A 15665-nucleotide genomic window follows, 5' to 3' on the forward strand; every position below is an offset into this window, starting at 1 on the left:
TTGTTTAGTTTAGTTTTGTTTTATTGAGACAAGCTTTCTGTATGTATATCAGATGGATTTGAACACCCTATGGAGCCTAGAATTGCCCTGACCTCATTGATGCCATCCTGTCTCAGCCTTTTGAGTGCTGGGATTATAGATATGCACCACCACACTTTGCTTTTGATTCAGATTTCTAGGAGAGAATTTAAGATATCCCAAACCTGGGGTCTCAACCTTCCATTGAGAAATATATTTATGATCCTTTAGGAGGTGGTGACCTTTGAGGATGTGGCTGTGAACTTCAGCAATGAGGAGTGGACTTTGCTGAGTCCATCCCAAAAGAAGCTCTACAGAGATGTGATGGGTGAAACCTTTAGGAACATGACTATGATAGGTAAGGATGCAATCTTTTTGTCACTCATGCTGTCAGAATATTGTTTGTTGCTCATTAGTGCTGTTTCATGAAAAAGAATATGAAAACATTTTAAAAAATATCTCACACCTGGACAGATTATATCATAAATCTAAACAAAACCTATTAATTTGTATGTATTACTTTAAGAGTCCTGGTATTTCTATGTCTACAATACAGGTGGACTCGAGGATATCCAGGAAGCTGAAAAAGAAGGCAAAATTTACTGGAGTTACTTAAGGTAATTCATACACACAAGTATAGGAATGAGTAATTAGTGAATCAGCAGAAAAATGACCGCCAAAGAAATGAGGCACCATTCAATTTAGTGTCAGTAATATTCTCCGAAGATGTATAAGCTGGTGTATATATGAGGGAATTAAATCATGAAAATGTATGACATTGCATATAGATGAGTATGAAAAGAATACATTTTGAGTTATTACATTCTGCCTTCAGTTTTTCTACCCATGACTACATGTGAATATAACACATTCATTATCTAACAATTGCTAAGTTTGCAATAGAATTTGAAATAAAACTGAGTGTTCATGTTTCCCAGCCATTCTCTAGAGAATCAGCCATTCTGATTAATATTCTTAGTAGGCTGGTGGAATGTTAGTGCACTCATTTTGAATATCAATATGCAGTTGTCTCTAGAAATTGATCCCCTCGTACTTGTCCTGGATATTTTTAAAATCTCAAATCTGCATAAAATACTGATACATACTTACTCATATACAAAGCAGATCAAGTTATAACAGATCAGGCCTTGAGGCTAAGCTATCTATCACTGGATTTGTGGAGAAGGAAAATGTTAATAGACTCTCTGTGATTATGCATTTCTGTAAACCCAACACACTAGGAATCGGATTTTGCAGAATGGCAAATTCAAGTTCAAACTTCACAGCTTAATGATCAGTGAGAATCTCTTAAAATAGATTTTTAAAAAGCTACAGATTTTATGCTAATACGTGTTGTTAATTCCCAGCCCAGAAAAGAAAAAAATGTGTTATATAATGTCAAAAAATAAATAATATAATGTCATTTGCCATAAGAAATAGATGGGTCTTTCACCCATCAATTCAGTGAAATAGCTCAGCTATAAAACCTAAAAGGTCACAGGGTTTCTTTTAGATGAGACACCAAAATATAAATTGTGGAATGAAATGAAAGACAGTTTATAGATAAAAGTAAGACTGAACATATGGAAAAGGGAACTACAGGTTAAGGACAGAAGGGAGATTGGAATGGGGAAACATATCAGAATAATCCATATGTGATACACATATGTGCCCATGCCCAAAGTGAAGCTAAAGATTCTGCATTTCAAAGTACCAACTTTTAAGATTTCTAAATGTGTGCCAGTCTTTTGGGAATGGTTGTTTTCAACATATCTTACAAGGCCATTCTGTTGCTTCATAGTCAGACTTTCTTAGCAGGCATTAAAAACAGAACTTGACATTAATGCAGTCATTAAACAGAGACCCATTTCACTGTGAATTTTTCTTTTTTAAATTTATATAAGGAAAGTTTAAACAAAACAAAATAAGTAGAAATAATGCTACTTTCAAAGTGAAAATAAACAGTGAGAAATCGCAAGATGATGATTACATATGCTGCTCATGGAAATAGTTATGAAATACAAAAGTGAAACATATGAAGTGGGGATTCAAACAGCGAGATTGCAAAAACTTAGTAATATGGTTATAAATCTTATATGTGATTTGTTTCTTTACAGAAAGCTAGGGAAATCCTATGGACATACATCTTGGAATCAGTGTAAAGAAGCCTTCCTTGGTACTGAAGAAGGTAATGTGAATGTGAAAGAAACAGAAACACATGACAATGTTCAGATTCATGAAAAATATTGCAGTGGAGGGAAACCCTATGTATGCAAGCAATGCAGGAAAGGTTTTACCACACATGGAATTTGTAAGAAACATGAAAGAATTCACAGAGGAAAGAGACCCTACATATGTGATCAGTGTGGGAAAGCTTTTACAGCACATACATATTGTCAAGTACATGAAAGACTTCACTCTGGAGAAAAACATTATGAATGTAAGCACTGTGAGAAAGCTTTCAGCACATGTACTTATTGTGTAATCCATGAAAAAATTCACACTGGGCAGAAATCGCATATATGTAAGAAATGTGGGAAAGCTTTTAGCAGGAAAATTCATTTTCAAATACATGAAAATGTTCACACTGGAGAGAAACCCTATGTGTGTAAGCAATGTGGAAAAGGTTTCACCCAAGTAGGACATTGTAAGGAACATGAAAGAATTCACACTGGAGAGAAACCTTATGTATGTAAGCAATGTGGGAAAGCTTTTACCCGACACGGATATTGTAAGAAACATGAAAGATTTCACACTGGAGAGAAACCCTATGTATGTAAGCAATGTGGGAAAGATTTTAAAACACAAGGAGTTTGTAAGATACATGAAAGAATTCACACTGGAGAGAAACCATATGTATGTAAGCAATGTGGGAAAGCTTTTAAAACACAGGGAGATTGTAAGATACATGAAAGAATTCACACTGGAGAGAAACCATATGTATGTAAGCAATGTGGGAAAGCTTTTAAAACACAGGGAGATTGTAAGAAACATGAAAGAATTCACACTGGAGAGAAACCATATGTATGTAAGCAATGTGGGAAAGCTTTTAACAGACAGGAAGGTTGTAAGAGACATGAAAGAATTCACACTGGAGAGAAACCATATGTATGTAAGCAATGTGGGAAAGCTTTTACCACTAATGCAAAGTGTAACGAACACGAAAGAATTCACACAGGAGAGAAACCATATGTGTGTAAGCAATGTGGGAAAGCTTTTAAAACACGTGCATATTTTAAGGTTCATGAAAGAATTCACACTGGAAAGAAACCATATGTATGTAAGCAATGTGGGAAAGCTTTTAAAACACAGGGATATTGTAAGAAACATGAAAGAATTCACACTGGAGAGAAACCCTATGTATGTAAGCAATGTGGGAAAGCTTTTAACAGACAGGAAGGTTGTAAGAGACATGAAAGAATTCACACTGGAGAGAAACCATATGTATGTAAGCAATGTGGGAAAGCTTTTACCACTCATGCAAATTGTAACGAACACGAAAGAATTCACACAGGAGAGAAACCATATGTGTGTAAGCAATGTGGGAAAGCTTTTAAAACACGTGCATATTTTAAGGTTCATGAAAGAATTCACACTGGAGAGAAACCCTATGTATGTAAGCAATGTGGGAAAGCTTTTAGCACATGGGGAGATTGTAAGAAACATGAAAGAATTCACACTGGAGAGAAACCCTATGTATGTAAGCAATGTGGGAAAGCTTTTAGCACATCGGGAGATTGTAAGAAACATGAAAGAATTCACACTGGAGACAAACTCTTATGTATGTAAATAATGTGGGAAAGCTTTTAAAATGTAGTGAGATTGTAAGAAACATGAAAGAATTCACAATGGAGAGAAACCCTATGTATGTAAGCAATATGGGAAAGGTTTTACCAACTCTGGACATTGTAAGCAACATGAAAGAATTCACACTGGAGAGAAACCATATGTATGTAAGCAATGTGGGAAAGTTTTTACCCAACATGGACATTGTAAGCAACATGAAAGTTCACACTCAAGATAAAACCAGTGTATATAAGAATCATGAGAATGGTTTGAGCACACGTATATATTGCATAATGTAAGAAAATCTTCACACTGGGCAGAAAACTTATATATGTAAGGAATGTGGGGTAGGTTTCAGCAGAAATGCTCATCGTGCAATACATTATAAAATTTAGACTGTTGAGAAACCATGTGTACATGAAGAATGTGGGAAAGCTTTCACCAAACATGGATATTGTAAAATACATCCATGACTTCACATTGGTGAGAAACCCTATTTATATAACAATGTGGCAAAGCTTTTACCACATACAGTCACTGTAAAACACATGAAAGAATTCACACTGGGAAAAACCACTGGCTATGTAAGCAAGTGGAGACACTTTCAGCAGCCAGATTATAAGTGAAATACATGAAAAAACTCACCCAAGAGATAAATCTTATGTGTTATGAGAATACTCTCAGCATACTTGATCATTGTTACATATCTGAAAGAGCTCACTGGGCAGAGATCCTATGTGGATTAACCATGTGAGAAATACAGCAATCCATGTTTCTTGTTAAATACATAGAAAAAGTGTCACTGTTCAGACAGTTTAGATCTAAATTTACTTTAAAAATCACAGGGAGACCTGAAGAAATAATCAATACAGAAATTATATGTCAATATATCTTCACAAATATTCCAGAAATGACAAACCTGAGGTGGAGCTCTCCTTAGGTGCACATGTTGTATGGTTCTCAGTTAATCACTTGTACCTCTCTAGATTTTTTAAAGTGTCTTTGTGTTTCAACATGGAATCTTTAATTAAACATGCTAAACTGAAATGGGCTTTTCACTTTCAAGTATGGATAGTGTCTATGTACTTAATATTTTTCTGTAAAACTTAAATTTTATATTTTTTGGTGAATTGTAATGTTGTTTATTTAAAGAGAAAAAAGAAAACGTGTAGAAATAATACAGAATTTCAGAAAAATAAACCATAAGAAATCACTAGTTGATTAGTTAAATATTGTCATCTTAGAAATAGTTGTTCAAGTAACAAAATTAAAGCATACAAAGTGATATTCAAATAATGACACTGTCAACAGTTCACCTCAATGATCCAACAAAAAGTTACTAGTATGCTTATCTGTCCTGCATACTTTTTTTTTCTTAAAGAGGGTAAGATTAAACATGACAAAACCGAACAGAACAGTTCATAAGGAAACAAGTTAAGCAAACAGATTTCAAAGCAAGCCCACTGTAGATGTTCACTGTCTATGTTACTGTCTCTAGTTTTCTTCCAAATAGTTGTTCTCATCTTCACACACATTGAATATATACCAAACATTATAGAACTAATCAAATAGTTACAGGGTGATGCAGGCTTTTTCGGTCTTCAAGACTGATTTTGGGGAAATCGGTAATGACTACCATAATGTCTCTTATTCTCTTCATAGTAGCTGTCATTATCTTTATGTATGCTGAAATTTAACATAAGAGACTAGACTAATATCACTGAACAGTGAATAATAGTATCCTGAGAAGGAGAAAGGTGAGGAATTTTCTAAAAAAAGAAGGCAGAGGACATTGATAAAAGTGTATCAGGATTTAAAATATACAGTAGTCTTGTTGCTCTATTTTGTTTGGTTATATCTTGTTCTGGTCTGTCTACACACATTAGATTTGAGGGCACAGAGAGATAACCCAAAAATAGCAGGTTATACCATGGTAACTATCCTTAATTTTCTATTAACTAAAACTGAAACCCTATATTACTTACATTGTCTTCTATGACTGATCTTTGAAGCTGGTTTGTTTGAATGTTATTTGGCCTTGACTGATTTTATTCACCTTTGGTATGCTTGCTAGTATCAAGTTCAAGAGAAGAGGCAACTACTGTAAAGATGACAAGATGTAAAAGATATCCATTGGTGGGCTGTGGGATTTAGCTCAGTGGCTTAAGCACCTGCCTGGCAAGTGTGAGGTCATGAGTTTGGTCTCCAGTGCCAAATAAATAAATAAATAAATAAATAAATAAAAGATATCCATTCCAGGTTTGATTATTTTTAATTAAAGAGAACAAAGATAGGAAATAAAAAACAAAGCAGTAAAAGGGTACAAGTAATACAGAATTTCCAGAAAAAATTCAATAAGAAATCACTAATTAATAGGTTACATCTTGTCATCTTAGAAGCAGTTGTCAAATTATAAAATTAAAGAGGGTAAGAACATGACAAAACAAGCAAGTCCACTGTAGATGTTCACTGTCTATGTTACTGTCTCTAGTTTTCTTCCAAATAGTTCCCATCTTCACACACATTGAATATATAAAGTGGACATTCATACAGTGAGATTGCAGAAAGTTCTGTTCAATGATCCAACAAAAGCTCAGTAATACGGTTTTCCATCCTACACACTCAAGCATGCAGTTATATCCCTTAGACCACCTTCCTTTCCTGTTTTTTACAATAACAATTACACTTTTTGAGTTTTTTTACTCCCACAGTTCTTATTACGTTTTTTTGAAGAGAATAAATCCTAACATGACTAAATAAAACAGAGTCAGTTAGAACAGAAGGGTGGGCATAGGACATGATGCAAAAATAGATTATCAGATGATCAAAAATGGTTACCATTGTTCCTCTTGCTATTTTTAAAAAGAGTTGCCTATAATAGAATGGATCAAAACAGTACAGAACAAGACCTCTTTTTCAGAGTCTCTTTTTCCAGCAAGGAGCACTTGAATCTTCCTGTGCTCAGGCCAAGCAGGGAGTGTGCAGCATGCAGAGGAGCCAGCACCTCCTGCCTTACACCCTTTTCCACCACCGCATCCATGCTGCAGCCCTGCAGGCCCAATAAGGCAGAGCCATGAGGATGCAGAAAATACTCTGCCACCTCAGCCCCAGGGGCCTCAACCCATGGGTCCTGGCCTCAGCCTCCAACAGGGTCCAGGCTCTGCCATGGATTGGACATTCATAGTGGGCCAGACACACCATCAGTGCCTTGGGGCAAAGTCCATTTTCCACAGTGACCCTTCCATTTCTGCAAATTTTGATCCTTTTCTTTCTAAATGAGGCAGAGGCATTGGAGACAAAACACCACACATTGGCATTACTTTCTTTCTTTTCTTTCTTTCTTCTTCTTCTTCTTCTCCTCCTCCTCCTCCTCTTCCTTCTTCTTCCTCTTCATCTTTGTCTTCTTGGTTTCTTTGATGCTTCAAATACATATTTAGAGGTGTATTTTGCCAAAAAACATTTCTTGTCTTTTTACACCCTAGTTAACTGAAGTTTTTACAGACTTCTACTGCAATTCACACCCTATGTGTTTGAACAGTCAGAATCCATTCTGCAGCTTAGTAGAATGAGTGAAGCAAAGCAGAAAGTGAACTTGGGGATGTTACTGCGCCTTCCAACACTCAGACTCATATCTTTTTACCTCAAAAATATGGGCTTCTGGAGCAGCTGAGTCTGGCACAGACAAAATGAGTTTCCTGCATTTATATCAGATAATTTCATTTCCTCTCAAGCTGGCACAGAAAGAAACACCTCAAAATTGTCAACCAACAGCAGCAGCAAGCAGGAACCAAGTTGCTGAGCTTTCACAATTGGGTGATGGAATCGTGTGGTGGATTGTGCCCTGGGTTTACTGAGGCAACTCAGTACATCTAGGTTGCTGCTTCCATCCCCTTTCCTTCAGTGCAATACAAACAGAAAGTCATGCACATGCATCATTTATTTGCAATTTTTCTATTCCAGGAACAAAACCTGTATTCATGAGAGTCCACATCTCTGCCATAGCAGACCCACCCACGGGCATTACCACAATGTCTTGTAAAGGATCACTTTATTTATACAAAACGCAGAGCAATGCTCCCAGCCTTGATTTTTCCAGACTGGTGCATTTTCAGTCATTTCTTGAAGGGAAGCTAAACGATTTAGTTTGAGTAAACCAAGTGTGTTGCTGTGCTTCTGTGTGACATCCTTGCTGCCAGACCTGATGAAGGCAATGAGTGGGATCCGCTGGAGGTTTAGCTCCAGAGGGACATACTTAGCACAGCTGTGTCAGGCAGTGCTGCCCCTCACCTGACTGGCCACCCAGGTTTTCAAATGCCCTTTCCCAGTGCTGTTACTGGCTTCGGGAGTCACTGGATTGCAGTGGAGATGCCCAGTGCGCTGGTTGGCCCAGGGAAAACCTTGTTTTGGCATGAGTTGGTCATCGTTAGCCCTGCAGATCTGTTGCCCTGGGGCCAGGGCAAGGTTCCCCCAGCTGCAGTGAACAGCATCATCCAGACAACTCTCCTGTGCACACTCTACGCAGAGGCTAGGGAGGGTCCCAGTTCCTTCCTGCTTCAAAGAGTACTGTGAATCAAACTCTTGAAAATTTGTGCAGCATTCTGTGGAGAAAACTCTATTCTTAGTCCCAGGGAAGGCTGTTTAGAGCTCTGATGGGAGATGCAAGATAGGGCTGTGCTCTGCCCCCCATGTCCTTCCCATTGTTGTTCAGCACCTGCCTTAAAATATGTCACTGGATGGGGAAACAGCACATTTCGAAGATGTGTGCCTGCATGAATCAGGCTTAGGAGTCTCAGTGTTTTGTGTGCTTGTTGGCCATGTCTGGTAATTTACTTTGAGTTAGAAAAATTTGTCATTTCCCTCACAAAATGGACTCATGAGACCTCTTTAATACTTGTAATAAAAACCATCTATCTGACTAAGGTTGTAAAGAAAGGTTTCCTGTTGTGACTTTTGCATTATTGTTGTTTTTCAAATCCAATGAATCAGCCCTTTGTAGCTCCCTTTGTATCACTGAAATCATGGATAACATTTTCCAACATGAAAAGATGAGTACATACACAATGGTCTCTACATTTTCCCTGCAGATTTTGTCTATCTGTGGTTTTCTCTTCTATCAAACAGCAATAGCATCCAGCCTCCTCCAGGATTGTTTGGCCAAACAGAATCTGATGCACTGATATGGAAAACCCAGGGTAGTAAATCACAGTGAGAGAAAGGTCAGCGGTGGGTGGGGACTAGCAGGAGAGACCAGGGGTATGGCTGGGTCTAACAGTGAGCAGAAACCTGGAACTAGACAGATGTGAAGATTGTACCAGTTGACAATGTGCTTACATGTGACTCAATTGAACATGTGGAAACTAATGAAATCTTAACTTAAAATTAAATTATCTTAGAATTTAATGTTTCAAAGAACTATAGATTTAAGAGTAGAAATGAAAACTGAGAGAAATAGAAGAGGTAAAGGGAAGGGAAAGTGAAGGGCGGGTGCTTTGCAGGACTTGAGCCCTAAGTGGAGCTCAGGACACCTGCCATGGAGCCAGTGACAGACCTGCCTTGGAATTCCACCAGACCGGGTTTCTGACCTTGATTTTCAGGTTGATCCCAGAGCTGGTGAGGTCTTTGCAGGTGAGGCTGGCACAAGATCTGTAAGTAGACCTTGAGCTCCGTCCAGTACCAGCCCTGCCTTAGAAGAATCCCCAACTGTCCTTGTTCCTTGCAAGCCCCAAAGCCTCCCAGGGCCTGTCAGGGACAGCTTTGTGTACAAATGCACCCCAGGAAAGCTTCCTATTTTGCCTCACCCCACTCACTTCTGCATGCCTCTGTGTTGCCGGAGGTCCCAAGTCTGTCTTTCTCCCTGTAAAGTGCCCCATGTCCTCCTCAGAAACCAACAGACCCAGGCAAATTCCTTCTCACTGTAGTTCTCATTTTCAGTGAGCTAGGCTTGCGCCAACTCAGATTAGGTTGGCGGGCTGTCCCACCTTCCTCGGCAGCACCTGCCAGGTGCCAAGAAGGGAAACTCTGATCCCGAGGAGGACAGGTGTAAGCAGCACTACAGGTCTGGCCTCCCTCCCCAACGGCCTTCCCAGCATATCCTGTGTGCTAAACATAATCAGCCCTCACTTGCTCACAAAGTTCCCTGGACAGTGCTGTGACCACCTGTCCTCCACTCTGCAGGAAGCCTGAAATGCAACTCCCTTTTCCACCCTTGTGGCATATTGCCTCTGTGAGAAAGAGAGTGGAGTCTGCAGTGTTACTCTTATCATGGGTGCTCAACAGGGTGCTGCTCTATAACTATCTGAAAACTGAGTGGATAGTGGGAGTGCTTCCTGCCTGCCTTCCCTCCACCTTCAGTTCATATACTGATGCATCACCCCATTCTGTGTACCTTTGTGAGTCTCCCATTCCCCTATTTTATGTCCATGTGTACAGAGGCCAAGAATTAGGGACACTCACCGTAATGTGGGTAGTACCTGGTCAGCTCTGCAGGGTGAATTTGTGGCCTTCATAACATGGAAGCACAAGAGACCAGTGTTTGCTTCTGCTCTGGTCATTGCATCATGGTCAATGCCTGGTACATTGATGATTTAAGGCCCTCACCAGCTTCCTCCATGATGTCTGTGTGGAACTGGGTCATCTGGCATCACCCAGAGATTCTTGCTCTGGATACCATGGAAACACATGGAATGACTGCCCAGTGTCCTTCAGAGTGAAGACAACAGCTCCACCCAAGTGATGGATCCTTGGCAAGAGGCAAAGCTTTCCCACAGGAAAGGAAAAACCACAATAAAGCCAGGATCCCTGGTCTGGGCAGACCTAACTCCTCCTTCACACTTCCCTTGACAACTTAGACAAGACACAATGCCTCTCAGTTCCTTTCCAGTGTGTCCCCCTGAACTATGGCATCTGCTTCCTAGGGACATCATCTGAAGTGAGAGGTGACACTTTTAAACCTTATGGGCTGGTGTCATGTGTACACAGTACACAGAATTAGAGGTGAATTCCATGAAGGGGTTGAAGGGAGGTGAACACAGTGCACACAAGCCTGGTTCCTGCTGTATGGTGGTGGAAATTACACTCTCCTCCTATACATGTTTCCCTGGTGGCATAATGAGGGGGCAGAAGTTCTTCAGATCAGCCATCATTATGTCCCCTAAGCATCTCAATTTCTTCTATGTATTGGTGTTGTGGCCTCAAGTCAGGACTTCACACAGGCTAAGCAAGCACTATGGATGTAGATGCACCCTCAAATCTACCAGCACTATGCCTACATTCACACCTGTGTGAGTCACCACACCCATGGCAAGGGTGCTCAACTGCTGACAGCTCACCTTCTGATGGCCACCTCCTGAGTAGCTCATTCCTTGAGTGTGGGTCACACGTAGTGAATTTTGTACTGGTTTGCATTAGCCAGGCTGAAATTGAGCCCAGGTCCTCAGGCATGTTAGGCAAGTGCTGTATCTTGAGCTCTCTCCCCAATTCCTTACTTGTTCTTAATAACACAACATGGCAGATGTAATGGGATGTGACTATCAAGGTTCACACATAAAATGACTGTGACCAACCTCCTGCTCTCTCTCTCCTCTGTTCTTCCTTCCTCTCTGTTTCATTCTGTCTTCCTCTCTAAATCTCTGATTATCTCTGCATTTTCCCTGAGGAGAATCTGACTTTTTGCAGAGAAAAATGTTAACAGACTGAGAAGTCATCAGACCTCCATCCTAACTGAGTTCCTGCCTCTTAGCAAGAGAGAGAGAGAGCCTGAGAACAGATTCTGTCACAGCAGTGTTTCCACTGAGCCTGCAACCTGGTCAGGAGAAACTATGGTGGATCCCCCAGCAGCACCTCCTGAATGCCTGACCCATAGAACCTGAGAGAACTGAAGTTTACCTGTCGTACCTAAGTTTGCAGCAATGCAATCATCAGTGGTCACTGATGCACTATAGCAGATGTGAGGTTCTGCCCCCACCACTGTCCGTCACCGGGCCTTCTGTTCTCGCTTCTCATCTCTTTCTTGACTAAAAAAGTTGACTTTGAATCTCTAAATGGTTGGTCCTCTATCTTTTGCCACACAGACTCAACTCTGTACAGCATTAGGGCCTGCATGTCTCAGGTTCAGGCATCAGTTCCATCTCAGTTAGGCTGTTCAGATGCCCCCATGTAGTGACCTTGACCTCTGTGTGCCCTTGCTTTATTGGGATATAGCTCTGGGTCTTCTCTTCCACGACAATCTGCAGTGCTTTATCCCTCTCCTTCAGCCTTCCAGCTTCTGGGTGGCCAGTGACATATTGTCCTGTTCTGTGTTGGTGCCAGCCTAGCTCAGCCCAGGAATAAGGTGAGAATTTGAGGCATGTAGATTGAATGAATCAGATCCCTTTTCCTCTGAGCTACCCAGTGGGTGCCCATGGCATCACTGTGTGTTCATGTGTGTGTGTGTGTGTGTGTGTGTGTGTGTGTGTGTGTATGTGTGCATGTGTGTGTATCCCTTGGGATGCTGCTTGAAATCAGTCCCATATGTTTAGGCTCAGGTTCCAGGAGCTTGAGGGCTGCTTTTCTGATGCATTTGGGAGTGGGATGGGTCCTGTGCTAGGAGGTTTTTCTCTTTTGGACTTCTCCCCCATCCTCTTCACTCTGCCCATGTCCTGTGCCTTGGGCCTGGCATTGTCCCTCTCTGGGCACTGGTTCTGAAATGTCCATTGGGAATGGAATAACACACATGGTCCTTTACTGTGGAGATTCTATCATGCTTGGGGGTGAGGCACTAGAGGGTCACATGGGGTTCTCTTCACCTGCCCACTGTCCCCATCCACACCTGCCTGTAATTTGATATCATCCCTACTAAGACCATCATCTTCGGGTTACCTCACATTGCCATTGTCACATGCAGTCCATTGGATAGAGCAAGGCCTGGACTTCGAACTCACCACTCACTGTCACTGATGCCTTGCCCCAAGCCTATGACACATTATAGGCCTAATTGGTTCAAAGACCATGGGAAAACTTTCTATCGTCCATCGAATTCAGGAACTACACCTTAGGTCATACTGGGGCACCCACGTGCTCAGCTATTTCTTTGTGGGAATCCTAGTGGCTGCTGAATGAGTGACCTAACCTCTCCTGCTGCCCAGCCCCCAGTGGCAGCACAGTGCAGCCAGGACTTGGGGGAATAACTTCAGCCTGGAGCATTTATAGCTTGGAGGATCCAATCAGCTGGCCTCTGTGAAGGCTGCAGGGGTTTACACCATGACACAGCAGATCTGTGATTGAAGGCCAACACCCCAGCCCTGAGGAGTCATGGAGAACTCTTGGGTCCCCACCATCTACCCCAGCCTGGCCATGAGCCTGGTGGATTCGAGTTCTGGTCTGGTTTTTTCTACCTGGGACTTGATTCCTCTGCTGTTTCCCAGTGCTCATTTCTCCAGCTTGTTTGCCTCCTTGACCATTATGTTTCTTTTCTTATGAACACAGCCCATTCTTAATTGGGCTGTGTTCATGTGTCTTGTTCATTGACTGAACTACTGGTTAAGAACTAAAACTTATAGGTGGTGACATGCTGAGCCAGATTTTATGTAAATTTACTCTGTCCAGAGAAGGGGACATAGGCAGCCATATTCATGACACTGCATGGAGATAAACCACAGGGGAATTCAATGGACATGCTGCCTGTGACACTGCATTTTCTAAACTGGGTTATAGACTTGCCTTGGAACACACAGTGCCTCACATTTTAATGGTTGTATTACAACTACAAAACTTTACTTTTGTGATTTTTTTCAAGTTAAGCACTCATAAATTAAAATTAATAATTTATCATTGGAAATATCTAAAGAATATACATGGGTGTGACACTCCCATGGTGCTGCTCTGTAACAAAAGAAAGTGTGTTAGCCTCTTTCATATGAAATGGATATGAAATGACCTACATGTAATTAAACATGGAGCAGTTTTGATGTGTATATATCTATAAAACCAGGAACATAATTAACAAAACACAGAATCCTAAGAATTACAAAAAAAATCCTGTATTCTTTTTCTATGCCCTGCCAAGAGTCCATGAATACATGCATGAAAAATTGATGCAATCTGTCTGGATTTTCCCTTCTCAGACAAGGCAAGATTAAACAGTTACTTACAGCAGGGTAAGGCAGAGGAGAAACAGAACTGCAGTAATGCAGAAAAGGTAGGAAACCTGAATTACAAGGACATAGGATGAGTGTTGGCCAGGATCTAGTAGGAAGGAAAATAAAAGAAAATATATTTGTGTAGTGAGTTGATGAAAATGTTCTGGAAGAGGACACTGGTGAAGGTTTCACAATATGGAGAATGCACTAAATCTTACCAAACTCATCAACTGAAACAAGAATAAACCCTTAAATTTCATTTACAATAATTCTATCACTCACATCCCAGAATAGAATAATAATAAATAGAATGATATGTAAATCTGGAAGAGAGGAGAATGGCAGGTGTGGGTCAAGAGCTGCCTGCAGGTAGAGGTCAAGAGATGACTCCTGCTGGGGAGCCACCAGGAGATCCAGCTATGCAGCTGGTAGAGAAAGGAAATATGTGCCTGCTTTTACTGTGGGGTCAGCGCTGGTGATGGAGCAGCAGGTGGAGCTGGCACGAGCTCTGCGGGTGCAAATTCAGCACGCACTGGAATTGCCTCTGCAGTTGCAGGAGAAGAAAACATCACTGACTTTCCAGGGACTTCTCAGGAACAAACCTCCCACTGCCTGTCAGAGGCAGCTGTGTGAATGAAAACAGCCCCATTAAAGCCTCCCAGACTGCATCCCCACACTGACTGCTGAGGTGATCATGTTCCTGTGTCTCCCATCATCTGGGCACATTGCTGAGTTCCCTAGCACATTCCTCCTCTCAGAGCCACAACCCACATTCCAGGGCTCCTTACCCTGTGACTTAGGCACCAGGGACTTAGGAGGCTCAAGCTGGTCCATGAGAAGCTTGGCCTGGGAAGCCACCTTGGAGTTCAGCTCCAGTGAGGAGTCAAGGACAGGAGATGCGGACCTGGAGCAAACAGGGTGATAGCAAAGGGAGAGTTCTGGCCTGTCTTCTAAACACTACCTACACAGGTTACCTTAGCGAGGGGCACATGGGTCTCTAGTCTAGCAAGTTCAGTGTCCACTCCCACCCTCTTCCAACTACAGTGTGGCAGTGTGGGCCTTGGGATCCCTGAGAGGCTGACAGAATGCTCCGTTTGAGGCAGTCCTTGCTTAGTGGTGTGATACCACTCCCTTCTTTAGGGAAGCATGACACAGATTCTGCCTGCCCTTCCCCACTGCAGGTCAGCTCAACAAAGGCAAAGACTGATATCTGCCATGTCCTTGCACTCAAGGGCTCAGGGCTGGTGCTCCATGAATATCTGAGAAGTGAGGAATCATCGATGTCTATCCCGCATTTCTGCAGTGTCTAGGTCAGGCAAAGATATGCTGCCCAGTTCTCTTAGTCTCTGTAGAACTCCTCCTACATGGTCTGTAACCACTTCTAAGGTTGGCCTTGGACATAGAAAGACTTCCTTGAGGTGAACAATATCTGTTCTGCTGCCAATGCTGACTTTGTGGCCTTCAAAGAATGTCAAAACTCAAAAGGGCGTGGTTGCACCTGTTCTGCTTACAAGATCATGGACAATACTCAGAAAAGTGTCTTCACACAGGGTGTCTTCATGTGTATTTTGGCTTGATGACAACCACCCACTTCCAAGTGATGCCTGGGGCCCATTGACACTTTTCCATTCCTAAGAATTCCTGCCCTGAGCATACCTTGAAACCCGTAGAGTGACTCTCCTATCTCCTTTCCAAAGAACAGAACAGTTTTCCCATGTGTCTGAGTCAGTGAGGTGGGTGGAAGGT

General features: G+C 41.6%; 1 protein-coding gene across 1 annotated transcript; it reads left to right on the forward strand.

Moving 5' to 3' along the window:
* Nucleotides 1–363: 363 nt before the first annotated feature.
* On the forward strand, nt 364–4667 carry LOC134474475 (zinc finger protein 431-like). Its single transcript, XM_063242645.1, has 3 exons — nt 364–376; nt 575–635; nt 2151–4667. The coding sequence occupies exons 1-3, from the start codon at nt 364–366 to the stop codon at nt 3805–3807; spliced, it is 1731 nt and encodes a 576-aa protein (XP_063098715.1). The 3' UTR covers nt 3808–4667.
* The last annotated feature ends 10998 nt before the right edge of the window (nt 4668–15665 follow it).

The sequence above is a fragment of the Cavia porcellus genome, unplaced genomic scaffold (genome assembly GCF_034190915.1).
Source record: "Cavia porcellus strain 051 isolate PalLab524CR breed Dunkin Hartley unplaced genomic scaffold, mCavPor4.1 scaffold_32, whole genome shotgun sequence".
Taxonomy (NCBI): Eukaryota; Metazoa; Chordata; class Mammalia; order Rodentia; family Caviidae; genus Cavia; species Cavia porcellus.

What these genes read in the sequence shown, in the direction of transcription:
- LOC134474475 (XM_063242645.1), top strand. An exon ending in ATTTACTGGAGTTACTTAAG is followed by an intron (nt 636 to 2,150) that starts GTAATTCATACA and finishes GCTAGGGAAATC; the next exon opens with CTATGGACATACATCTTGGA.